At 45.1% G+C, this 27,383-nt stretch overlaps 1 protein-coding gene and 1 long non-coding RNA gene across 4 annotated transcripts in view; one reads left to right on the forward strand and one right to left on the reverse strand.

Annotated features, from left to right (window-relative positions):
• Positions 1-27,383, reverse strand: part of VIT (vitrin) — a 127,022-nt gene that overhangs the window by 32,381 nt on the left and 67,258 nt on the right. For all 3 annotated transcript variants that reach the window (XR_014083673.1, XM_081596241.1, XM_081596242.1), the window contains 3 exons: positions 21,659-21,850; positions 6,801-6,845; positions 5,256-5,318 (listed from right to left, as the gene is read on the reverse strand). Coding sequence is in view for 2 of the 3 variants with exons in the window: in XM_081596241.1 (XP_081452367.1) it covers positions 5,256-5,318; positions 6,801-6,845; positions 21,659-21,850 (300 nt within the window). In the remaining variant the exon portion in view is untranslated. The remainder of the gene's footprint in view (positions 1-5,255; positions 5,319-6,800; positions 6,846-21,658; positions 21,851-27,383) is intronic.
• LOC145547232 (uncharacterized) lies at positions 465-10,156 on the forward strand. The gene is made up of 2 exons (XR_014083674.1): positions 465-3,994; positions 10,013-10,156. It is a non-coding gene; the product is annotated as an uncharacterized LOC145547232 (long non-coding RNA).

Raw genomic sequence — 27,383 nt, forward strand, 5'->3', positions numbered from 1 at the left:
TTAGACCCTGTCTGCCTGGACGTTTGAGGCCTGCCAACTCTTCTCATTCAGCTGGCTACCCCTGTCCTTTGCTGCCTCCAAACTGCCTATGCCCAAGCATGATCTTTGAGATGAAGATTGGAAGAAGCAAATGAAATCAAGAAGTGACATTTAAAGATGCCACTAAAGTAAAGAATGTTCCCTTGGTATCTCTAATTTTCTTGAAGAGATCTCTAGTCTTTCCCATTCTGTTGTTTTCCTCTATTTCTTTGCACTGATCACCGAGGAAGGCTTTCTTATCTCTCCTTGCTATTCTTTGGTACTCTGCGTTCAAATGGGTATAGGTTTCCTTTTCTCCTTTGCCTTTCACTTCTCTTCTTTTCTCAGCTATTTGTAAGGCCTCCTCAGAAACCATTTTGCCTTTCTTTTTCTTGGGGATGGTCGTGATCACTGCCTCCTGTACAATGTCATGAACGTCCATCCATAGTTCTTCAGGCACTCTGTCTATTAGATCTAATCCCTTGAATCTGTTTGTCACTTCCACTGTATAATTGTAAGGTATTTGATTTAGGTCATACCTGAATGGTTTAGTGGTTTTCCCTATTTTCTTTAAGTCTGAATTTGGCAATAAGGAGTTTATGATCTGAGCCATAGTCAGCTCCTGGTCTCGTTTTGCTGACTGTATAGAGCTTCTCCATCTTTGGCTTCAAAGAATATAATCAACCTGATTTCAGTATTGACCATCTGGTGATGTCCATGTGTAGAGTCTTCTCTTGTGTTGTTGGAAGAGAGTGTTTGCTATGACCATATGACTTATAACATATGACTTACAGCAGAAGCAGACGATATTAAGAAGAGGTGGCAACAATACACAGAAGAACTATACAAAAAATATCTTCATGACCCAGATAACCATGATGGTATGATCACTACCTAGAGGCAGACATTCTGGAATGAGTGGACGTGATGGAATTCCAGTTGAGCTATTTCAAATCCTAAAGGATGATGCTGTGAAAGTGCTACACTCAATATACCAGCAAATTTGGAAAACTCAGCAGTGGCCACAGGACTGGAAAATGTCAGTTTTCATTCCAAGCCCAAAGAAAGGCAATGCCAAAGAACGTTCAAACTACTGCGCAATTGCACTCATCTCACATGCTAGCAAAGTAATGCTCAGAATCCTCCAAGCAAGGCTTCAACAGTATGTGAACCAAGAACTTTCAGATGTTCAAGCTGGATTTAGAAAAAGCAGAGGAACCAGAGATCAAATTGCCAACATCTGTTGGATCATTGAAAAAGGAAGAGAGTTCCAGAAAAACATCTACTTCTGCTTTATCGACTATGCCAAAGCCTTTGACTGTGTGGGTCACAACAAACTATGGAAAATTCTTAAAGAGATGGGAATACCAGACCACCTGAGTTGCCTCCTGAGAAATCTGTATGCAGGTCAAGAAGTAACAGTAAGAACTGGACATGGAACAACAGACTGGTTCCAAATTGGGAAAGGAGTACGTCAAAGCTGTATATTGTCACCCTGCTTATTTAGCTTATATGCAGAGTACATCATGCAAAATGCTGGGCTGGATGAAGCACAAGCTGGAATCAAGATTGCCAGGAGAAATATCAACAACCTCAGATATGCAGATGACACCACCCTTATGGCAGAAAGTGAAGAAAAACTAAAGAGCCTCTTGATGCAAGTGAAAGAGGAGAGTGAAAAAACAGGCTTAAACTCAACGTTCAGAAAACTAAGATCATAGCATCTGGTCCCATCACTTCATGGCAAATAGATGGGGAAACAATGGACACAGTGACAGACTTTATTTTGGGGGGCTCCAAAATCACTGAAGATGGTGACTGCAGCCATGAAATTAAAAGATGCTTGCTCCTTGGAAGAAAAGTTATGGCCAACCTAGACAGCATATTAAAAAGCAGAGACATTACTTTGCTGACAAAGGTCTGTCTAGTCAAAGCTATGGTTTTTCCAGTAGTCATGTATGAACGTGAGAGTTGGACTACAAAGAAAGCTGAGTTCCAAAGAATTGATGCTTTTGAACTGTGGTGTTAGAGAAGACTCTTGAGAGTCCCTTGGACTGCAAGGAGATCAAAGCAGTCCATCCTAAAGGAGATCAGTCCTGAATATTCATTGGAAGGACTGATGCTGAAGCTGAAGCTCTAATACTTTGGCTGCCTGAAGTGAAGAACTAACTCATTGGAAAAGACCCTTATGCTGGGAAAGATTGAAGGTGTGAGGAGAAGGGGACGCCAGAGGATGAGATGGTTGGATGGCATCACTGACTCGATGGACAGTAGTTTGGGTAAACTCCGCGAGTTGGTGATGGACAGGGAAGCCTGGTGTGTTGCAGTCCATGGGGTCGCAACGAGTAGGACATGACTTAGCGACTGAACTGAACTGTCTGCAAAAGAACAGCAGAACTACTCTATTGCTTGGCATGTTTCCCAAACAGGGCTATTCCCACTTTCCTAGGTCCAGGCTTGTGATGTGAATTGCCGCCAGCAGGTGGCAGTGTTGCTCTTTAGGGCTTGCCGCCCACCAGCCCCAACAGTTTGCTGGAAATGTGGATGCCCAGGCTCCACCTGGACATATAGAATCAGATCCCAGTTTAGCAAGATCCCCAGGTGATTGGTGTGCACATTAAAGTTTGAGAAGCACTCCTGGAGAGAAGGTTTTCTTTCAGATGTCAGCAGCATAGTTCAATACGCCTTTTTAAACGAAAATCCTTTTTTTTTTTAGATAAAAAAATAATTAGAGTAAGGGCCAAACAAGAGTACCTGGATTTTGTAGCATCTATTTTGGTTCTGCCTAGATCATTTTTTCTCCTTATTTCTTACAGCTTGAGCTATGTTCAGGATTGATACATTGATTTCATAGGTTTTAAGAAGCAAAGTGTTTATCTATTTACTTCATTCTCTTCACTCAGCCTAATGGCTGAAACTGGGGTTAACTTGCTCCTCTTTTCCAAGAATTTTTAAAAATTCACTTTTATTGGAGTACAGTTGCTTTACAATGTTGTGTTAGTTTCTGCTGTACAGCAAAGTGAATCAGCAATATATTTGCATATATCCCCTTTTTTGGGATTTCCTTCCCATTTAGGTCACCACAAAGCAGTGCATTCCCTGCACTATACAGCATGTTCTCATTAGTTATCAATTTAATACATAGTATCAATAATCTGTATATGTCAATTCCAAACTTCCAATTCATCCCACCCCCAACTTTCCTCCTTGATATCCCCATGTTTTTTCTCTATGTCTGTGTCTATTTCTGCTTTGCAAATAAGATGATCTATACCATTTTTCTAGATTCCATATATAGGCATTAATATACGATATTTGTTTTTCTGACTTCACTCTGTATGACTGTCTCTGTGTCCATCCACGTCTCTGCAAATGGCACAGTTTCATTCTTTTTAATGGCTGAGTAATGTTCCATTGCATATATGTACTATATCTTCTTTATCCATTCCTTTGTTGATGGAGATTTAGGTTGTTTCCGTGTCCTGGCTATTGTTAATAGCACTGCAATGGACACTGGGGTGCATGTATCTGTTTCAATTATGGTTTTCTCTGGATGTATGCCCAGGAGTAGGATTGCTTGGTCATATGGTAGTCCTATGTTTAGTTTTTCAAGGCACCTCCTACTGTTTTCCATAGTGACTGTATCAATTTACATTCCCACCAGTGCAGGAGGGTTCCCTTTTTTCTACACCCTCTCCAGCATTTATTGCTTGTAGATTTTTTGATGATGGCCATTCTGATGAGTGTAAGATGATACCTCATTGTAGTTTTGATTTGTATCTAAGAATGTTTGAATGACAATGGCTCACACTCAGGGCATGTGCTCACTGAGACCCTAGTGGCTTTCTCACATTAAGATGAAAACATGCTGATGTGAAGACGACAGTGTCAGTACAAAGGGACAGAACTGGGTTATGAAGTGTTCAGCATGAGCAATTTATTATGCTCACTGAGGATGGCAGAGGAGGAAGGAAAGGTAAGACAAAGTGTTTGCAGGAATCAATCTACCAGTTTCCTTAATTGCTCTGGTATTCTTCAACATGGTACAATTTTATAGATGGATGCTTTGTGTTGACCAATATATTAGGCCAGTGTTTTTTAACCCTGGATAAATATCTGAGTTCCTTACGCAGCTTCAACAAATAAAGATGCCTGGGAATCACTCTAGGCAGTGCTTCTCAAGGGTTAATGTGCAAAGGAATTGCTTCATTCAGTAGGTCTGGGGTGGACCCTGAGAGTTTGCATCTCTAACAAGCTCCTAGGTGATGCGTGATGCTACTGGTCCTCAGACCACACTTTGAGTGGCAAAATCAAGGGAGACTCAGGTTCAGTAGGTATGAGGCAAGAATTGGCATCTTTCATTTTTTAAGATGTCTGTAGGTGATTCTCATATATAGGTGAGTTGAGACTTGCAACCCATTGGTGGCTGACTTGTCATGGCTTTCTGGGGGAATTTGCAGATGCTTGCAACACACAGCTCCCTCCTGGTTTCCCTCTTTTTCTTTGCTCTCTTTCTTGTATCCTTGGGTGGCTTCTCTTCCACCCAGTCAGTATCAAAGATCTTCAGGTTTAAGGTCCCTGTTTCTTCTTACTGTAACCTGTCTCCCTGGGTCACACTTTCGGTTCTCAAAACCTTAGTTTTGCCCTCATCATCTTCCAGTTCTAAATTTCCAGCTAGACTGTTGTTTCTGAATGTCAGGGTGGCCAACTCTCTGCTAGACTGAATGTCTTACAGAAGATGATAGATATAAACGCTTTCCTGCCCCAACCTGTTCCAACTCCAGTGGTCCTCATGGCAGCTCCAGTTGTTCAAATCATCTTTAATTGCTCCCTGTCTTCACCTCCACCCCTCTAGCTTCTTCTTTTTCTATCTCTTGGATTTGCCCGTTTCTCTGCATTTATGCTTCCCACCCTGAGCTCTGTGTACCATCATCTCCGCAGACCTCCATCCTCACTGGCAAGCCAGTCTCCTCCTTTCATCCCCTCTTGTCTCCCCACTCCACCCACCCTGTTGCCATAGTGACATTTTAAACATCTGAGCCTCTCCCCCTCTTGCACACAGATAGTTTAAATCCTTCAGGAGCTTCCCTTTTCCTTTAGAACAAAGTGACAGAAGAGAGATAAATAGATCCAGGGTAGGAGAGAGGCGGGTGTGGGTGGGAGTGAGTGGGCAGAGGGGAGAGAGAGCAGATTAGATGTCAATGCCACTAGGGGTTTTTAGTTGTCAATTAACTTACTTGGATCTCCCTGGGATGCTGGCTCCAAAGACTGTGTGCTTAATTCTTCTTTTGGAACAAATCCTGGAAAGAGCAGTAAAACTTTTGGTGACTTAGAAGAACAGGAAGCATCTGGCCTCACCCCAGGGACGGGGACAAAATGGATATTCACACTCAGCTCCAGGGTCTGGGCTTACTGCTAACTGTGCTCTTCTCCATACCACCCCCATCTGAGGAGATAAGAATGAATGAATATTTACGGACAGTGCGATAGAGACACAGCACTCCTCTGGGTGCTTACAGGCATTTGAAGTCAGGTGAGCTCAGCCCCCTACAGCCCCTTTGCTTAATCTGTCTGAGCCTTAGCCTCCTTATCTGAAAGCATTAAGCACTTTGCCAGTGTAAATTATCCCTCCATACAATTCTGAAAATCTTGAGGTCAAGGATGAGTCTCACCCATCGCATAAACCTTCCCTGTGGTCCTCAGTCAATATTCAGTGACTGAGTTGATGAACAAAGATGAGTGAGACTGAGGCCGGGGTTGGGTGTAGACCAGAGGAGAAGAGATGAGATACTAGCAGCTCAAACAAACAAGAGGGTCTACACTGCAGCCTGTCCTCTCCTGCAGTCTGAGACTAGACGCAGATACAAAAGGATTTAATGCTTTGAGAGTGAGTATGTGTATGTGAACTGAATTTCAGCTTCAGGGTTTTCTTTAGAAAACCTGGGAGCCACATTCACAAGTATTTCATATAAGGAAATAAAGACAATGGTCTTTTAAGGCTTAGAAAGGCCATTGAGTTTCTCGGCAGAGTGTAATTGCAGCACCGGAAGTGAGTCTCCTGTTTCTGGGATGCTGGGGAACGCCCGCCAAGAGTCCCCCACCTCCGTGGAGGAAGGTGCTCAGGACTCCACTCTTGGCTGGGGTGAGCTTTCTTCTGGCTTTGTTAGTTTTTCCAATTTGCAAAGCACATGATTTCATCTTCCCATTAAAGGTCAGCTTGCTCATCCCACTTCCTCAAATCATTTAAAAAATTCACTAATGGCATTTCTCAGCCAGGAGCCCTGGGAGGGGAAGAAATACACGTCCAGAGGCCCGAGTCCTCTCCTCCATGTCCCCCTGCCCGCAAACCAGCAAAATCTGCCCTTGTACCAAGAGTGTGAAGACTGTGTTTGCTGTTGGAGTTTTAAACACTTAATTTAGTAAATAGGGAACAACACTCATTCATGTGAAGAAAAAACCTGAATCCCATTGGCAAAGAAGGAAGAAGAAATAGAAGAAAGTTAAGGTGTGTGCCCAGACAGAGTGAGGGTCTAACCCATTTTGGGGGCTGGGAACTCACTGTCTTCTGTCTTCACATTTCCTTCCCTCTTGGTGAATCCCGTCTTGTCCCTGACCCAGTCCTCCCCGTGGGGGTTTCAGTGGGCCCTTTGCCTGGCCACCAGACACCTATCGTTGGAGGTGACACCAGAGGATATTCAAGCAGAGCTTGACCTCTGTGCCATCTGCTGTAATCCTAAGAATCTCAATCTAGTCATGGCCAGAAGGATGGTCTGTATAAGTACCTGCATCGAGAAGGACCGATTCAGGTTTCCACAAGGCAGGTTCCCCTGATTTTCAGAATTAAAGAAAAAAAACAAACTCATTAGTTAGATGAAACCAGCAGAAACCCTCAAGTGAACTGCCAGGATGATAACATTTTCTAATAATGGCAGAAAGCTCAGGGAAGAAACCCAAGACCAGACTTTGGGATGAAGCAACCTGAAATCTGTGTGATTTTCTTATTTAAAGTTCTTAAAGTCAGAGACAAAAACATCTTTACTCTTTTCTTCCTTTCACTATGCACCAGTAACCATGGAATAATAGCAGTCCTGAAATTCAAGGGGAACTAAAAGCTCATGCAATTCGAAGAAACCCCCATTGTTGTTGCTGTTCAGTCTCTCAGTCGTGTCTGACTCTTTGTGACTCCCTGGACTGCAGCACACCAGGCTTCCCTGTCCTTCACCATCTCCTGGAGCTTGCTCAAACTCATGTCCATTGAGCCAATGAAGCCATCCAACCATCTCATCCTTTGTCGTCCCCTTCTCCTCCTGCCGTCGATCTTTTCCAGCATCAGGGTCTTTTTCCAATAGGTCGGCTCTTCGCATCAGGTGACCAAAGTATTGGAGCTTCAGCATCAGCCCCTCCAATGAATATTCACGACTGATTTTCTTTAGGATTGACTGGTTTGATTTCCTTGCAGTCCAAGGGACTCTCAAGAGTCTTCTCCAACACCACAGTTCAAAAGCATCAATTCTTCGGCTCTCAGCCTTCTTTATGGTCCAACTCTCACATCCATACATGACTACTGGAAAAACCACAGCTTTGACTATATGGACTTTTGTTGGCAAAGTCAGTCTCTGCTGCTTAATATGCTGTCTAGGTTTAGTTATAGCTTTTCATCCAAGGAGCAAGCATCTTTTAATTTCATGGCTGCAGTCACCATCTGCAATGATTTTGGAGCCCAAGAAAATAAAGTCTCTTACTGTGTCCATTGTTTCCCCATCTATTTGCCATGAAGTGATGGGACTGGATGCCGTAATCTGTTTTCTGAATATTGAATTTTATGCCAGCTTTTTCACTCTCTTTCACCTACATTAACAGGCTCTTTATTTCCTCTTTGCTTTCCTCCATAAAGATGGTGTCATCTGCATATCTGAGGTTGTTGATATTTCTCCTGGCAATCTTGATTCCAGCTTGTGCTTCATCAGCCTGGCATTTCTCATGATGTACTCTGCATATAAGTTAAATAAGCAGGGTGACAATATACAGCTTTGATGTACTCCTTTCCCAATTTTGAACCAGTCCATTGTTCCAATGCAACTCACTAACCTGCTTTAATAACATCTCTACCAAGTGAGTAGCTGGTGAGTGCTTGAATACCTCCAGAGACAGGGAACTCATTACTTTAGCAACAACAAAAATAGAGCATTTCTTCTTGGACTATTGAGACTTTGAGAAAACTTTTCTTTATGCCAATCTGAAACCTTTATCCACCATCTAGCCATCTGTCCTTCATTACACTTAATCACGTGTGTGCACTCAGTTGTGTCCAATTCTTTGTGACCCTATGGACTATAGACTGCCAGGATCCTCTGTCCATGGAATTTTCCAGGCAAGAATACTGGAGTGGGTTGCCATTTCCTCCTGCAGGGGATCTTCCTGACCCAGGGATCGAACTTGCATCTCCTGCATTGCAGGCAGTTTCTTTACTGCTGAGCCACCAGGGAAGCCCCATCACACTTGATATGCACCCAAAATATGCCCATTATCATTCCAAGTACATTTGCTTTATCCATCTATTTGTGTTTCTTTCCTTGGAACCACACAGAACAAATCTGGCCCCTTCAGGGATTAGACAGTCCCCTCATTTCCTGAGGCTCTGCTGCTCCCCTCGTCCCCGAAGCAGAATGGATCAAAGTAGCACATGCTTCACCGCACACCAGTGCTGAAGCATTGGCAGGGGTGGTCAGGAAGTGAACATTCTTATCCAATAGTCCCTGGTCTTTTTGGGGGAATATGTCTGGAAGGGACTTAGGGGCAGCAAAACATGTTAGGAAGCCTCGTAAGGACACCCACATGGCCATTTTTCTCCTCCTTCCCACCCCCTCCCCCCACCTTCAGCTCATAAGGCTGAGAGCATAACCAACTGTTTCATTTCTTAAAGGCCATCAGCTTTCCAGCACACTTCAGTTAGCACACTCAGATGAAGTGATATTCTCCTTTACATGATTCAGTGATGCCAGGCTATTGTGAAAGGGAAATCGGTGCTCTTGTAGATTCTGGGTTCATGGTGAAAAGTGAGTTTAATTTGACTCAGTCATTAATCAGGTGTAGGACCTTGAGCAAGTCACATACCCTCCATGAACTGCAATTTCTTTTTGAGTGATATTAGCAGTTTGGGTGGGATGATCTCCAAGTTCAAAATATTTATGATCTATATGTTTAAGTATTCAGCTTCTTTAGCCTCATTACTCTATCGCCACCTACCGGCAAAACTATGCACTTTGCCCTTTTCCTTAAACAAAAGAAAAAAAGAAAAAATGTGCTGTTGACACCTCAGTTTTTGTCTAAGGCTTTCAGCACCATTGGGTGTGAGGAAAGATTAGAATGTTGGGTGCTCTATTACTTTAGTAGGAGATGAACACCTTTCTGACATGAAGTATGAAGCGATGGGACCAGATGCTATGATCTTAGATTTTTGAATGTTGAGTTTTAAGTCAGCTTTTTCACTCGCCTCTCTCACCTGACGTGAAGGATTTCCAAGTCTCTTACGCTGTCCTGGAGGCCTGTCCTCTATCTGTGTCACTTTAATTTGTTTGGGAAAAGTTTGAACCAAATCACTTTCACCCAAAAGCTGAAGGCTGAAAAAATATTTGGACAGCTCAGACTTGGTGCTTTGAGCTTGGTGGTGATGAGAAGTAGATTTGTGAGAACGTTTGTGTTCTGGTGTCGAGGTCAAGGGCATGGTGTGGGGCAAACAGAAGACTATCCCGAGTCTACCAAAGACCAGCTGGGGGCCTGAGGGGCTTGGCTACCTTCTATGACATTCAGTTTTCACCTGTGTAAAACTGAGGGCACAAGGACTTGTTCTGCCCTGCCTCACATGAATATTGTTGTTTAGTTGCTAGGTCGTGTCCTCAGTTTGCGACCCCATGGACTGTAGCCTGCCAGGCTCCTCTGTTCATGACATTTCCCAGGCAAGAATACTGAAATGGGTTGCCATTTCCTCCTCCAGGGGATCTTCTTGACCCAGAGATTGAACCCGTGTCTTCTGCTTGACAGTTGGATTCTCCGCCACTGACCCACCTGGGAAGCCTTCATATGAAGGCAAATGTATATAAAATCGCTATGAAAAGGGTAAAAGGCACTTGTAAAGAAACAGCTAATTATTTTTGTGACAGTCCTGGCTCCGTCATCTTATAGATACAGTCAGTGTCTATGGGAGGTGTTGGTCTTGAACGCACACTGACCAAGCCCCATGTGAACATTACATCAGAATAACCCTGTGGGTCAGGGACAGCCATGACCCCACTTTACAGATGAGAAAACTGACACACGAGGAGTGGCAGAGCAGAATGTTAAACCCAGGCAGGTAGGCTCTACCTGTGATATTCACTACCAGTTTATGACGGGAGGCATCATTGTTGCTTCCGAATCTCAGGGTTCTGGGGGTGGGGGGGTGCACCACAGAGAAGCCAGGCCTGGAATGTCACATGAAGAATGAGGGCCCAGAACATCCCTGGTTTAAAATCCATGGCGACCTTTGCACTGGTTACAGCTCCTACTGTTCCCTGAACATCTGGAGTTTACCAGCCTGGGATCCAATGGGAGTCATGACAATGGCCCTTAGGGCTCTCCAGTTTTATGGGACAGACCCACAGGTGGCCTCTCAGCCCCCAGCTTCTCTCCAGGGACTTTCACTGCAGTTTTTAGCAGGAGGCGTCAGTCTGAGGGGCAGCAGCCTCTGGAGCCAGGGGACTCTGCACACCTCCCTTCCAGGGCCTGGCCTCGTGCCAGCAGCTCCACATTTGAGGGTGATTGGAGCAGGCTGGGGACAGTCAGAGGTCCTGGACATCGGCATCAGGCCAGCAAAACATCCGCAGCCCTGGGTTTACAGATGGGTTCCCCTCCAAAGCTCTGCATGGGACATTTGTTTGGGAGCTGGCAACCTCTTCTCATGGAAACAAATGACATCAAATCTGCGGTTAGATTTCCAGGCCAGCGAAGCTTATCTGATCAAACAGAGCTCAGGATACCGTGAAGCTACCTCGGATGGTTCCAAGGAAAAGTCCCTGAGTTCTAGCCTCAATCTTCCTGAGTGCTCCACCCCTCCCTCTCCTGGGGACACAGCAGGAGCAGTCAGGCTAGCCAGGGTGGACTTAGAGGATCTTGGTCGGGGGGGTAAGGGTATGCCTGTGGGGACGGGGGGAGGCGGTGGCATCGCTGATGAGTCTGGAGGTGGGGAGTATGGGACCTGCCAAAGCAGGAGTTCCAGCCCCAGAATATTAGAATCTGAAAACATTTGAGTCATCTTTTAGTTCTAACACATAGCACACAGTGTCTCAGTACATTTTTTAAAAAAATTAACAGTTCCCCTGCCATGGAGGTGGTGGCTTAAACTGGGGACATGTCAAGTTACATCTGTGGGTAGAAGGCATAGTGGGAGGAGGAAGCAGGACTCACTCAGGGTCCTAAGTTCGGGGTCCTGTGCAGGAGAGGATGAAATATTAAGGCCAATGGCCATACTATTAGGTCTGTACATAGCTGCCTGTGTCTGTTAATGCATTGCCTTCAACACGGATTGGGTATTTAGTGGGGCTCAGGAGATTCCATCCCATGATATAATTTTATCAGTGACGGGAGAGGAGACGGGTGGCGTATTAATCAATTTGGTGGATGGCAGAGAAGGAAGGCTAGTTGATGATGATGGAAGGCTAGTTAATACATTCAGTGACAGAATTAAGATTCAGGAAGACTGCAGCCCACTAAACTAAGGGAGGGTTTAATAGAGTTAAGTGTGATATTCCAAGTGGGGTGCAAAAACTCAGCTGCACCAGGACAGCGTTGGGGTGACCTGCTTCTCTAGAAATACGTGAGAAAAAGCCCTGGGAACCTGAGTAATTGCCAGTTCAGTAGGAGATGAGCTGATGAGGAGACAAAGCCTCCCCCACATGGAACTTGGGATGTTTTCAAGGAACCAGAGCATTTAGGGCGAGAGAGGCAGTTCCCTGGCACAGCCCTCGAGGCAGCGTGTCCTGCTCTGAGTGCCTGCTCTGAGTCACCACCATCAGACTGAGGGCTAGCTGGAGCGTGTGCTGCCGAGTCACGTAAGGAACTGTTGAAAGTTTGAGAGAAATTTGTCCCAGAAAAGACGAGATGCAAAGGAGGACATGAAGGCTACTTTTATATGATTAAAAGACTCTCAAATTTATTCTCTTAACAAATACCGAAGATCCCCATAGAGCCTTTGTGTTGGTTACATCTATTATTGCTTTTTCTCATATTAGAAATTAAAACTGTGTATCCTCTCATTTAAAACAGACTAACTATCCACTTATTTCAGTATTCATTCACTTAAAAATAACAATAAACCTATTTATTCTATTTTAACGTTTTATAATGGAAATAACTGCTTCCTAAAACAAAAGAATTCAGTAAGAGTGGCAGGTTTCTCCAGTGTCTGATATAATAGAAGACAGCTCAAATCTGATGTCAGTTCCTTCAGTCCATCTGTGGTGATATGTCATTTTTGTTGAAGAGTTTGAAGAAAATCTGGCCTCAGTTATAGAGGGAGAGAAGGGAGGGCCTCATAGAAGCCCTGAAAGCAAAGTTCTTGGACCACATTATGAGAAGTAGTAGTTTAGACACGTTAGGAGCAACCAGGCTTAAGTTCCAGATAGTACATCCAACAATGGGCCTGGGAAGCTCTGGGCCCCTCACATGCAGTTATCCTACACAGGGCAAAGGCTTCCCAGGTGGCCCAGTGGTAAAGAATTTGCCTGCCAGTGTGGGAGACGTGTGTTTGATTCTTGGATTGGGAAGATCCCCTGGAGAAGGAAATGGGAACTCACTCCTGTATTCTTGCCTGGGAAATCCCACGGACAGACAAGACTGGCGGGCTATAGTCCACGGGGTCGAAAAGAGTCAGACACGACTGAGTGACTAAACAACAAAAAAACACAGGGCAAGGCCTCTGTCTGCCACATCACAAGGGATTCATTTGTTTGGTGGGAAATCAGATCAGATCCACTTTGCTTTATTTTTTCATTGTGGCATTAAGTAAATATTTTAATGGGCTGTGATTACAGGACAGAAGTCACTAAAGTACATAGAAGGTTGAAAATAAGACTTCTGAACTAATCTGAAATACCAACACATAAAAGACTGAAAATGGGTAGGATGAGAAAACTGGAGCGAGTTACAGTCCCTGATCTAGCTACCTTGCACTTCAAAACAGAGTCATTGCTGTGCTGTTCATTACAAACATACAGACCAGAAGAACTTTATACAGTTCTTCCTGATTCTATGATCTGATGATTTTCTAGCTGAGAAGCTGGCTGACTATCTGATATGCATGATTTTATCAGAATTGAGAGCCAGGTGAAGATCCCGTGTGCCAGTGGCTCCCCCATCTGCAGGAGCTAGCTCCAGGCTTTGAGATTTGTGCAGACCCGAGCACCAGAGCCTCTTGATGAAAGTGAAAGAGGAGAGTGAAAAAGTTGGCTTAAAACTGAACATTCAGAAAACTAAGATCATGGCATCTGATCCCATCACTTCATGGCAAATAGATGGGGAAACAGTGGAAACAGTGACAGATTTTATCCTTTTGGGCTCTAAAATCACTGCAGGTGGTGACTGCAGCCATGAAATTAAAAGACGCTTGCTCCTTGGAAGAAAAGCTATGACCAACCTAGACAGCATGTTAAAAAGCAGAGACATTACTTCACCGACAAAGGTCCGTCTAATCAATGCTATGGTTTTTCCAGTGGTCATGTGTGGATGTGAGAGTTGGACTATAAAGAAAGCTGAGCACCGAAGAATTGATGCTTTGAACTGTGGTGTTGGAGAAGACTCTTGAGAGTCCCTTGGACTGCAAGGAGATCCAACCAGTCCATCATAAAGGAAATCAGCCCTGAATATTCACTGGAAGGACTGATGTTGAAGCTGAAACTCCAATACTTTGGCCACATGATGCGAAGAGCTGACTCATTGGAAAAGACCCTGATGCTGGGAAAGATTGAGGGCAGGAGGAGCAGGGGATGACAGAGGATGAGATGGTTGGATGGCATCACCGACTCAATGGACATGAGTTTGAGTAAATTCTGGGAGTTGGTGATGGACAGGGAGGCCTGGCATGCTGCAGTCCATGGGGTTGCACAGAGTCAGACACAACTGAGCAACTGAACTGAACTGAGTACCTTGGGCGAGCAGAAGCCCCAAGGCAGGGTGCTCTGGCCCATGGAAGGGTCTGAGTGCTCAGAGCAAAGTGGCAGAGGTGATAATGGAGTGGGAAGAGCAGCAGAAAAGAGTAGGATTTGAGGGAGAAAGGAGCTGGAACCATCAGTGTGGTCAGTGAGATGGAGTCTTAGTTGCTAGGAGCACAAAGAGAATGAATGAGAAAGGGAGACTCAGGGCTGGAGACTCAGGCGGTAAGGCTATGAAAGGTTATGAAGAGGGAATGGGATCAAATGCTAATGGGATAAAATGGGATCAAATGGGATCAAATGTGATCAACAGTCTTGGGTTGTTGGGCAGGAAGAAACAGGAGCCAGAGGTCAAATAAGTACCATCACCCCCCCAAGCCAAGTCTGATTCTCATGATGTGTCTGGGCATTTGCACTTTGTACCAGGGGCAGGTCCTGGGATGGCAGGATGGAGCCTAGGCTGCCCAAATGAGGGACCTCTCCAGCAGTCCCAAGCCCCTGGGAGCCCCAGGGCATCTTGTCTGGTAGAGACATATCTCTGACACTGAGGGACACTGAGATCGGACAGAGCAAAGAGATGGTTATTAGAGGTTAAAAGCTGGGCGTGACCTGGAGGTGAGCTGGGGGGGCCAGCACTGTGCGGGAGATGGTGTTTGTAGGTGCAGCAGGGCAAGGGCGGTAAGCAGCCGGCAGCCTTGCCAGGTTTCTGGCTTCAGAGACTCCTGCCTTTGGATACCCCAGGGGGTGGGATTAAACAGGACCAGCTGATTAACATGCAATCAGCAATCTGTTTTCTTCTCTTATTTTGCCCCCTGATGAAAGTGCCCCTCATTCAGATTTTCCTTGAAAGTCAGCCTTCCTCTCTGTGGTTGGCTCTACTTTGGGGGTTGCAGAGAAGGCCAACAGCACTAAAGGAAGCTGTGCCCCATGCTTGACTGCCTGAATGACTAGTCCCCTGGGCCTGTTAAGTTCTAAAGTGACCTTGGAGTCCTTGGCCTGCCCAGAGATCTGATTCTTAAGCCTTTTGTCCTGAACATCAGCATGTACGTTGGCAAAGAGGCAATTGGGAAGGCATAGAAGCTCTCAGTCCTGTCCAGGGGACTCCTTGGAGCCCCTACTCCCATCTGGCATCAAAGCAAAACAGAATCTGCAGTCTCAAGGAATCTTTTAACATGTGGAGAACAGGTACCTCTAGCAAGAAAAAGGCCTGGACTCTTCTCCTTCCTTGTGTTCCGATGCTGTAAAAGAAACTGTCTGTTAAGTCTGTCAGCTCATGGCCCAGGCCCCAGGCAGAGTTTGTGGAGGGCATCTAACTGGGCTAGATTCTCCTTTCTCATCTCTGCAGGCCTCAGTAGCCTCTCAGAGAAAAGAACTTGTTTCATGTGTCTGCATCCCCAGTTCCTGGGCCAAATCTTGAAGGGATGCGCACCGAAGTGAAAAAAAGGGAGCCAGGGAGTGTCAGGATTCATAGGAGAATTGCTAGAGGAGAAAGGATGATGTCTGTTCCCCATGTCACAGAAGTACTTAAGCAAAATTGGCTCTGCCTTTTCCTGGGAAATGATAAAGGCTCCTTTGACCCAATTCCTCAAGGATAAACCCCAGAGAGTATCCCTTTTCAAGTTTATAAGAGCTTAGTCACTGAATCCTTAGGAATTTCTATTACAACCTCCAAAAAATTGCCTCAAGGGAGTGGCGCTTTGCTTATTTAATGGCTTCCTTACAAGTTGGGCCCTTGAGCAGTATCTTTTGTTGACATATCTGGTTTAATGATTTCTGTTCAAATCTGAGTCAAATGACAAGGATTTGGAAAGACAACCTTCATGTAAACAAGCTTAACTTCCTCCAGTAGCTAAAAAGGTGAGTTCAGGTTCTCACCTGGATTAGCTTGGGGGCTATTTTGGCTGTTAATATAGGTAGTGGCTCAGATGGTAGAGTCTGCCTGCAATGCAGGAGACCCGGATTTGATCCCTGGCTTGGGAAGATCCCTGAGAGAAGGAAATGGAAACCCACTCCAGTATTTTTGCCTGGAGAATTCCAGAGACAGAAGAGCCTGATGGGCTACAGTCCACGGGATCGAAAAGAGTTGGACATGACTGAGTGAAAAGATTTTTTGATTTGTAGGTGGTGGTGGACCAGAGATCTGTAATAACATTTGACTGGCCAGAGCATGAATTTTAATTTAACTCTTCTCATTCTTTCCATGATCCATCCTAGCAAGATATTATCGAGGTCAGAACCAACGTAAAGCTTTGTCCTTGGGTGGCCTGAACCTGCTCTGGAGGAGGCATTGAAATGAGGGGAAAGAAAGGATTTAAGTCAAAACACTGACTGAAAATTCCAGGTAACAGTATCCCTTGCACGCCGCAACTGTCAAAGCATCTTTTACTAAAGTGCCATATTTCTTTATACTTCATTATTCTTGTAATAATTCAGCTGTGCCTCTCCTGAGGGGGTTACAGTAATTCCTCAATAGAAATGTCACTTAGCATTTAGCAGTTTGCTTAAACTGCATTAACATGGTATTGATGCAAATAGCATTAGCTTTCAGTCATTTTTAAGGGTACACAATGGGTTATCCTTAATTACTCTGTGGGAGAATTGAATACATTTCAGCATTCATTATTCACTGGGCAATTTTTCTGAAGCAAGGTTTTTAGAAGGGCAGAGGGAGATGGGAGATTCTGTGAAGAGAGCTGCAAAGTCTGTTTTGGGGGAGAAAGGGACCACATAAAAACTGGCTGAGGGAAAGAACCAAGTTTCATGGAAGGGGAGAGATAAGAGGTCATGGGAAAACATCAGTTTTTCTTAGAATCAAATTTATCCACCATAACTTTCCACTCCTTTTGTTTTTGTTCCAACTGTTGTTGTTATTGTTCAGTTGCTAAGTTGTCTGACTTTTTGTGACCCCATGGACTGCAGCACCCCAGTCTTCCCTGTCCTTCACTATCTCCCAGACTTTGCTCAAACTCATATCCATTGAGTTGGTGATGCCATCCAACCATCTCATCCTCTGTCATCCCCTTCTCCTCTTACCCTCAATCTTTCCCAGCATCAGGGTCTTTTCCAATGAGTCAGTTCTTCGCATCAGGTGGCCAAAGTATTGGAGTTTCAGCTTCAGCATCAGTCCTTCCAATGAATACTCAGGACTGATTTCCTTTAGGATTGACTGGTTTGATCTCCTTACTGTCCAAGGGACTCTAAAGAGTCTTCTCCAACACCAGAGTTCAAAGGTGTCAATTCTTCACCGCCCAGCCTTCTTTATGGTCCAACATCCATACATGGCTACTAGAAAAATCATAGCTTGAGCTATATGGACTTTTGTTGGCAAAGTGATGTCTCTACTTTCTTGCTGCAATTACTTGGACACAAAGTCAAAATAGCTCTGTTTTCTAATTATAAAGTGAACATGTGCTCACTATCAACATATCCACTATGGGTAGTAAAGAATTATCTGCAATCCCTCTATCCAGCAGTGGCTGGTTTACAATTTTGGTATACAGTGTTCTATTCCTTTTTCTATGCACATATTCTCATGTGTAAAACATAAGTATAACACATGAGATTGGTAGCCATCCTGTTTTGTATCCTGCTTCTTCGACTTAACAACCTGTCACAGACCAATCTTCTCTTGTCAGTAAGTATGCATATTTTAATAGCTGCATAGTGACTTTTTATCCATTCTGACAATGGAGAATTAAATTGTCTCCACTTATTTTTCTATCATGAACAACATCTATGTCCAGGCTTCTTTTAACTTTGGCTGATAATTACCTTAGGATATATTCCTGTAAGTGCAAATGCTGGGTCATTTCTCCACACTGTTGCCCAAACCATTTTATCAATTTCCAATGTGAATTGGTGAAAACTGACACCTTCCTGTTTACTTTGAGTGTATTTGATTCCTGGTGACCATCTGTTATATTTATGGGCTATTTGTAGTTCTTCCTCCATGGCCTGCCTGGTCATAACCTTCATCCATTTTTCTTTTGGATTGTTTGCCTTACTGTTTTATAAGACTGGATTTTAAGAAAAATCTCCTCCTGATACCTTAAGGAAGATAAACATTCAGAGATGAGATACATGTTGGTGAGAAGGGATATTGCACGTGGAAGGCTCAGACGTTTTATAGATACTGGTTCCTTCCTGTCCCAGGCTTCACCACGTCTTAGCAGACCTTGGTCAGGGGGTGGCTTGAAGTAGAAAGTTGTGTCACCAGCCCTTCCACCAGGTGGCGCTCTGCTCCCTCTGGGGTTTACCCTTTAGTGTGGACACATCTCATGATGTGTAATTAGATTAGCCACACTCCACCTTCCAAGCCGCAGTAGGTTCAGCGGACCCTGCAGCTGGACCTAAGGCATCGTCCATTGTTTCCAGAGCCCTTTCCTCAACATAGCGCTGGACCTGGTTCTCCAGGCTGCCCACTCTGGTCCTGGGAAGAAGCACTCTGATTGCCTGACTCCACTGGGTGCCGACATTCCTACCCCGCCGGCCTCTCGCATGAACAGTCTCGCCTCTGCTCCGGGCATGGTCTCTGTCACTCTAGGTCTTGGCTCCCCCAAGAAGCCCCAGCCTTCTCTTGTTCTGTACTCCTCTCTGTCTTGTTAGGTTTGCACAATTGTGGGTCAGTTAAGTGGCTGAGATGTGACCTTGGTGTCCAGCCCCATCTTGCTGGGAGTCCTGCCACCTGCATCGGCTTCTCTTCATGAGCCGGGAGAGCCCCTTCTTTTCCTGCTGTGAAGTTTCGAACTCTCCTGGACTCCCTCCCATGCCTGTGTCCTGTCTGAAAGGCAGCTCTTGAGCTCATCAGAGAGCAAAGATGACTCCGAGACCCCCAAAAGCAGGCTCCTCCTGTTCTGCCTCACACTCCTTAGGTGTCCTGCTGCGGGGGTCTTGGGGGATCTTGGTAGGAGATATTCACCGACATAGCCCAAGACCCTGGAATGATGCCTGACACACAATGGGCACTCAAGAAATTCTTTTGAATGAATACATGAATTAGATTTTGCTTCAGTGCCCCACCTACAGTCACTTGTAGAATCTTTTGACGACAGTCACATACGTGAAAGGAAAAAAAAAATTCACTTAAATGCATCAATAGCGAGTTACTTGTCCATCAGCAGGAGAGTTGCTCTCATAATTTAATAGAATATTTTCAGCTATTTGAAGAAATAAATTATCTATATATTAAATATTATTTACTACAGGTGGGCTAAAATATCACAGAGAATATCTACAGCCAAGCATTAGGATAGGCATTCATGAGAGTAGATTGGTGGTTATCTAGGGCCAGTGGGGGAGGACTTTAGGGGGCATGGTGAGTGACTGTCAGTGAGTGTGGGGTTTCTTTTTTGAGGTGATGAAAATGTTTTAGAACTGACTGTGGTGATGGTCGCACTACTTTGAGTACACTGAAAATCATTGAACTGAATATTTTAAACGAGTGAATTGTACGGTAGGCAAAAAGTATCTCCAGAAGGCTGTTATTAAAAAAAAAAAAAGACATAGGCATTCAAACATGAATCTTCACTCTTTTTCATTCCTACAGAAAATCCTTTGAGTAAACCATTCACGTTTTAAAAAGTCCTCTCTTCCTGCCTCCCTCCCCAATTTGGCTCCTCTCTTAGCAATTAGGGCGCAGGCTACACAGAGCGCTTGCCCTGGATATTTGTCTAGGAGTCCGTGGGGCAGCACAGACATGGGTGCTGGACCGGGATGAAGAGCAAACACTGACGGGCTGCGAGGCCACTGCCCAAAGCTTGTGTCCCCAAGCCAGGAATCAGGAAGCTTTGCCAGGCTGGGAGCCACTGCTTCAAGTTGCTTGAGGTTTTCCACAAGCACAGACCCAACTTGTAACAGGATTTCCAAGCTCCCAGTGTAGCAAAGTAAATATGCCCCAGGCTTAATTATATGTGTTATGTAAAAATTGCCATCCTCCAAGGAGACACCAGGAGCAAGCAACTCACTCAGCTACTCACAAGTCTTTAAAAAAATCAAGATGATGGGGTAGTGTGTTAATATATTTCAGAAATTATTTTTGTGGTATTTTTATTTGGGGACTTTATGTTGTAGCTTCTTCCGTGAGCCATGCATCGGATGGAATAATAATAATTCCTATTTTATAGAACTGTTGGGAAGATTAAAATAATGTGTGCAGGGTGCCTGGCACAGGGAGAGAATGGACTGTGCATTCTGTAATTGCTTATTACTAATCAGAGCAGGAGTTGGCCATGTCTAGACCCTCTAATCTTGTCACCCGGTCCATGTCCAGGCAGGTCAGGTGTCGGCTTCTATGCCACATTGTTAGTGCCTTGGGTGTTTGTTCATGGTGGAGATGCCTCCTGTTGCCGGGGCCAGTGGGGAGTGTCACGGGAGGGCTGGCTTCTGGTCTTGGACCCCAGCTCTGCTTCTTCCCATCAGTGTGACTAGGGGCTAGTTTCTTCCTCAATACAATGAATTAATCAAATTAGAAGCACTCTATCTGCTTTATAGGGTTTTTTGAGGATTTAATAGGCTAATATTTGTCAGGTACTTAGAAGAGTGTCTAGCACACTGAAAGTGTTTGGACTTGTCGAATAGAAAGATGACTAGAGAGCTGGGCTCTGACGGGGAAGAGGGAAGGGCCATGCTATGTGGAAGTGATGTTTGGAAGCTGGAGGTGAGGCTGAAAAGACCCAGTCCTGGGCACTTCCTCCTAGAAGAAAAAGTGATACCAGGTGGGAGATATTTAGAAGTAGCTGAGACCCACTCTGTGGAATTTCCTACCCTCTTGCTAGAGGACCTTTAGAAATGAGATAGATGCTCACTGCCCAGGGTGCCTAACATAGAAGACTGTGTAAAGCTGTTGTTTGGATTATCCAATGGGCTCCTAAGGTTGTGTTCAATGTAATACCGAGATTAATTCCATAAACTGGACTTTGGTAAAACCTGAAACATGATTTAAGAAATGGATACAAGTGGCAAGACAAAAAGCAGTCAGAAAAGAAATAAAAACTTGAGCTATCTGATTTTTCCTAAAGGGATTCTTTTTTGTTGTTGCTTGCTTCTAATATTTGAAGACTTCCAGGAGAATTCAGTTTGTCCCTTGAAACCCAGCAGTGTTTACACAGGAACCTATTAGCCCTCCAACTGAGCTTTTGGAGAAATGGAGATTTTGTAATGGGAAAGTTTCACATAATATCCTACCTTCCAAAGTATGATTAACAGCAGTCCTATTTTCAAATCTGTATTAAGTCCTTCTACATAGTTTGCTTAGCTTTCAGTTCAGTTTTGAATTATCATGAGCTCAATTTACCCCTTCAATATGTGAAGACACGACACATACCCCCGGCCCAGGTCTCAGGAGTTCTTCCCTTACCCAGCTCAAAACTCCATACACAGGCATTCAGACAGGCTGTTGACCATAAAAACCTGGTCTTCCACTTTTCTAGCACACGGCAACATATAGTCTACCTACTGACCCAGGTCCTTGCTTCTCTGGCCCACGGGCTGTGGTTGGAGGCTGCTGGTGGCATAGCCTGCAGATGGGGAGGGCTTTGGCAAGGTGGTGTGGGTGGCCTCAATGGCAATGGTCCCCAGTCCCTGTGTCACAGTGACTGGCTGTGCTGCTGTCCCTGGAACTGATGGGTTCTGATCAGCTCTTGCGGTCTCACCTGTAAGAAAGTGGAATTACATTGGGGCTTACAGAATAGCTGGTAGGCTCTTCAGGACAGAAATAAGTAGCTCTTGAACACTAGCTAGGAGCAAAGGCCTGTGCTAGCTGCTGTGGAGGAATGTACAATCTGGATGGAGGAATAAGTCGATAAATGAACCAAAGATGAGATAATGATAAAATATTTAAAAGACAGCTCAAAACAATAGCAACATAAACAAGGCTGAACATGATTAATCATCAAAGTAATTTGCCATACACCAGAAGCAATGGATATATAGGCTGTTTCAGTTAGTGCTGGCCTAGAGATAAGGGGTGCTTTCAGGGCTTTCATTATTTTAGAGAATGTGTCTTAGATGTTTCGGTTTTGGTTCATGACTAGCCGACTAACTCCTCTAGGTCCCGGTTTCCTCATCTATAAAATGGGGTAACAGAACTAATCAGATGGTAAAGACCATCTCGTTTCTTCTTCTAAATGTTACTCCTCATCCACATGTGATGATTTAGATTGCTTCCACAATTTTAAATGATCTGAATTTATTAGGTTGAGGGCATGGGGGGCAAGCGGCCCACTGGACCTTGGGGTTGCATGGAGAACCATGGGTCTGCATCAGAAAGAGACACCGCATGGTCCCCGAAGTGAAGAGCACCCTGGCCCTGGGAGGCAGCAGCAGCCGCCCTCACGTGTGTCTGTTGGACCCTGTGGCAGGTGTGCCAGCTTCTCTTACGAGGATACATGTGATTGCATTGAGTTTGCCTGACAACTCTGCTCTCAGACAGTCTAGGATCACCACCACCCCCACCCGCCATCTAAAGATCCTTAACTTAATCACATCAGCACAGCTTCCCAGCCTTTTCGCCCTTACCCTTTTCTTGCTGTGTTAGAAAACATCTACAGATTCCAGGATTAGGATACAGATATCTTTTCAGGGGTTGTTTTTCAGCCTGTGACAGCATCCTAGCTCTAGCCGTAACTCTGCTTAAGGATGAAGCATCTTTGGTACACAGAACAGCAGGCCTAGGGGGTAGCATCTGAGATAGAAAGCTCTACATTCTGTGGGAACCACCCAACCTCCTCTTGGACATGGTACTGCGTGCTGGGCCATGTCAGACTGCAGCCCTGTCCAGACGTGCAGACAAACATGAGGTGGGGTTGGGTGTCCAGTCCCACTTCCCAGCACTAGTACTTGCCAGTTTCCCCACCTTGACACTGTCACCTCCTGTGGGAGTCAGAGCATTGACCTGGGAGCACAGGTCAGCACAGAACACCCTGGAACTGGGCTGGAGTTTGGCCATCCTGTTTGCTCTTGTAGGCGCTAGCCTGGCAGGGCAGGAAGCGGATCCCACAATTACCCTGATGCTTGCTAGCAGTTGGTTGTCTTTAAATCCGCCTGGAGACTGTGCCAGACTAATTGCTAAAGAGCTGGCAGTGGCCTCAGGGGTTCAGCCAGTCTTCACGCCATCCTTGGGCAAAACTAAACCTGAGTGATTTATGACATTTCCATTACTCTAAAGGAACTGAGCTTTCATAACAAGTCCTAGGGAAGTTTCTAATTTCTCCAAAGTACTCCTCTGTTGTACCCTCTGGTAAATGCTACCAGGCATTAATGCCTCTTTAGGGAGACACAGGCTCAGGTTCATACAGGGAAGAGCCATTTAACAGAATCACTTGTATATTTTATGAAATAGGATATATTACTAATCTGGAGACAAATCTATAAATAAACTGACAGTACATTATACTTGCAAATTATTAATTAAAGCACAATTAATTAAAAGAAAAACTTACTTGAAAATAGTGAATATTTTTGCCACTTTAAACTCATTAGATACTAAGGATCTGGATTATCTTTTTCTCATAACACTGGCTAATTCTGAGGTTGCCAACCTGCTTCCCTGCCAGTCTGCCTTTGCTGATATTGATTTGCTAGATAGCAAACGAAATATCCTGTGGACAGCCATTTCTGTTACTTGCTTAGAACACAGATATTTTCAGGCATAAATAAATTCAACCAACAGAGCCATCTCCTTGGTCTTCCACACTCTTCCATGGAAGACCTAGTCATTTTCGCCTGCTCTCCTTCAAGGAATAGAGCTGTCTCTAAGAGGGCTGCTGCTACTGCTGCTGCTAAGTCGCTTCAGTCGTGTCCAACTCTGTGCGACCCCATAGATGGAAGACCACTAGGCTCCCCCGTCCCTGGGATTCTCCAGTAAAGAACACTGGAGTGGGTTGCCATTTCCTTCTCCAGTGCATGAAAGTGAAAGTGAAGTCGCTCAGTCGTGACCGACTCTTAGCAACCCCATGGACTGCAGCCTACCAGGCTCCTCCGTCCATGGGATTTTCCAGGCAAGAGTACTGGAGTCAGGTCCCATTGCCTTCTCTGCTCTAAGGGGGAGATAGAGAAAATACCCCAAATGATTCCAGTTCCTTATTGAATATAATGCCTGGTGTGACACCAGGTGAATTCTTCATGAGACCAGGTTCCTTTTGAGCAATTTGAAATAAAACTACTAAAAAACAATTTCTTTGTACAACTTCAGGAATATGGAAGCTTGGGCTTTTTTCAAAGATTTTCATGGGGAAACATTACAAAACTTCCCTCAGACTCTTGACATATTGTTCTTTGGACAAGGTCAAGAATAGCTCCAGACTCAACTGCACCAAGGGGTCCCCCAGCTGCCTATACCTGAACATCGTTAGGATTGCAGTGGGGGTGGTCCAGGGCTCTATTCACAGAGATTCTGATCCACTGATCTAGGGTGGGCCTGGGAAATCTGATTGGAGAAGCATAGCCAGCGCCAGGCAGCTGGACTTTTGGCTTCAGTCCTCACCAGCCTGGCCATGAGGCTTTCTCCAGTCTTCTGAGCCTGGCTCCCTTTGCTGTGAAGTGGGGATGGTGAGACCTACTTGGGGGGCTGTTGTCACAGTTAGAGATCATGTCTGTAAGGGGGCTGCACAGTGCTTGTCACATGGTAGACCTTTGGTAAATGACAGCAGCTGACATCATCGTGATACACCTGGCTCTCCCCCAGGGGAGGGTTGCGATGCTTGAGGGGATCATCCTAACCTGATTTATCTGTTCACTCACATTCTAGGAGAGATCAGGAAGCATCTTGTTAGGGGCATGTTGGGACCTGAGCAGCTGCTGGCCCGCGCATCTCCAGTTCTCCCTCTTCCTTCTGTTTCTAAAGGAATTTTATCACCAAAGAAAGAGTGGCAGCTAAGGGGGCCACCCTTTTTACTGTTCTCACTGGATTTTTTATTTGAATTGTTGAGACTCACTGCATGGTGAGACTGTCGCTTGAAAGAGAGGTTCCTCTAATTTTGAGGCTGGATAAGACCCCAGTATCTCTTTTATGCTGGAATCTCAGCTGAGCTCAGAATCTGCTACCAAATGTGCTCAACACATGATTACTGAATGACTGAATGAGTGAATTTAATTTTTCAGACTCAGACAACTTTGGATGGTCTTGTGGTAAGAGGCTGATAGTGATAAATGGAGATGGTGTCATTGAAGGTGGAGATGGTTTGGTAGAAGGGACAGATGATGGGAGATATGGCTTTTGCTAGTTTTAAATGTGCATAGCAGCACTGGAATTCCCTGCTTGTCCAGTGGTTAGGACTCGGTGCTTTTACTGCCAAGGATCCAGGTTCAATCCCTAGTTGGGGAACTAAGAGCCCACAAGCAGGATGGTATGGACAAAAAATACATGTATGTAGCAGCACAGTGTGAGAAGGTGCCAGCTCCTCCACATTCCTCCTGGTGGTCAGTGAGTCAGGCCTGCTGGATGGGTGGTGCTAAGCTGGGCCATGGTGCAGGGGCAGATAGAGAAGTTTTAGAACTAGTCTCTTCTATGGACGACCTAGAAACCAACTGATCTGGTCATCCAAGTCACCACTGGTTGTGATTGGTTTCTCTCCCCTCCACTCCCTCTCCCCTCACCCTGACCCACATCAGGGGGATGCTGTTAGAGTTCTAGTGCCATCAAGGCCCATTAGAGTGGCACCCTTGGGGAAGGTGCTGAAACGTATCTGAAACGGAGGTGTCCTGGCCCTCTGCCTCAGGGTCACTGTGTGGGACAGGTGTCTGGCACAGTCACAGGAGGAGGTGTGGGAATCTGTCCAGATTCTGGCCATGGCCCAATGCAGAAGCCAGAAGGCCTCAGTCCCTGCTTTCTGTCCCCGCTTTCTGCATGAGGAGAGGTGTCACTGAACCTCCCGCGGTGGGGCCGTGCTGGCAGAACTGTGCTGTCAGTGGTCACACTGGACCCAGGCCCCTCAGCAGGACTCGAAGAAGGGGAGAGGCCCGAGGCCACCTCTGGGGGAGAGCGGTGTGCAGGGTAAGAGGATGTTCCCTCCCTCCCTTCGCGCTTTGTCCTCTCCCCGGGCCCACAGCAGAAGGGGACAGGTGGCATTTCAGAAATGGTCCCTGGGGCACCACCCTCTGCTTGTGGGAGGCATTAAGAAAGAGTTGATTCTGTGCAGTTAAACAAACAAAAACAGGTCTAGATTACTGGAATAATTAAGAAGTCATTAAAGATATTATTGGAGAGTAACTGGGGCGGGGAATGAAAAATATCCTCTATTTGAATGCTAAGTGCCTCAAGTCAGGATTCTATATATACACTATAATTGGCAGAAAAAAATACAGGATAACAGTATAGAGAGGGCTTTTTGGAGCCAGACTGACTGGATTTGATTCTCAGCTCTGCTACTCACTTGCTGTGTGGCAAAGGGCAAGTTACTAAACTTCTCTGGTGCTGCAATTTCCTCAAACTCTTAAGTTAGGGCTAAGAATAGTATTAGTACATATCCGTGGTATTGCTGGGGTGATCAAATACAAAGATCAGGTAAATGTTCCAATGATCTTGGAACAATGCCTGGCACACAGCAGAAGCTCAATAAATGCTAGCTAGCTTATATTGCCAATTTTAAAACCATATTCACTTTACAGACATGAACAAAGTCAGCTAGCCTGTCAAGTTTCTGGCTGTCGTTGTTTAGTCGCTCAGTAGTATCCAATTCCTGCAGCACACCAGGCTTTCCTATTCTTCACTATTTCTGTTTCTTCATTATTTCAAGTTTCTGGAATTAATGTTAAATCCCACCACAAAACAGTGCACAGCTTCTCTTTGATGAGAAATCAAAGTATTACCCCACCTCCACGCTCCCCACCCCTGGCGAAAGGACAGGAATGCATAGCACAGTTACTGCTTTAACACAGAAACCCAGTAAAAAGGTATTTTCCTGGCCTGAGTTCTCTCTGTACCCCCTTAGTGGTTCACAGGAAGCTGGGTTGGCACAACTCAAAGACAGTGTAGTTTTGGCTGGTGTCATTGAGATTAGCGGCTTCCTATTGTCACAGAAGCCACATCACCTTCTTTGCTTCCCTTCATTTCATACCTAAGTAGAGACAGTCTTTTCCCTTTCAGCCGCCAGGGAACATTTCCACACAGAATGTCATGTCATCTTTTGAAGTAGCAATACAATAAAATTCAAGGCAACAGTCATTCTGAATGAAAATGATACAAAC

The sequence above is a fragment of the Giraffa tippelskirchi genome, chromosome 4, assembly GCF_054371585.1.
Source record: "Giraffa tippelskirchi isolate mGirTip1 chromosome 4, T2T-mGirTip1v1.2.pri, whole genome shotgun sequence".
Taxonomy (NCBI): domain Eukaryota; kingdom Metazoa; phylum Chordata; class Mammalia; order Artiodactyla; family Giraffidae; genus Giraffa; species Giraffa tippelskirchi.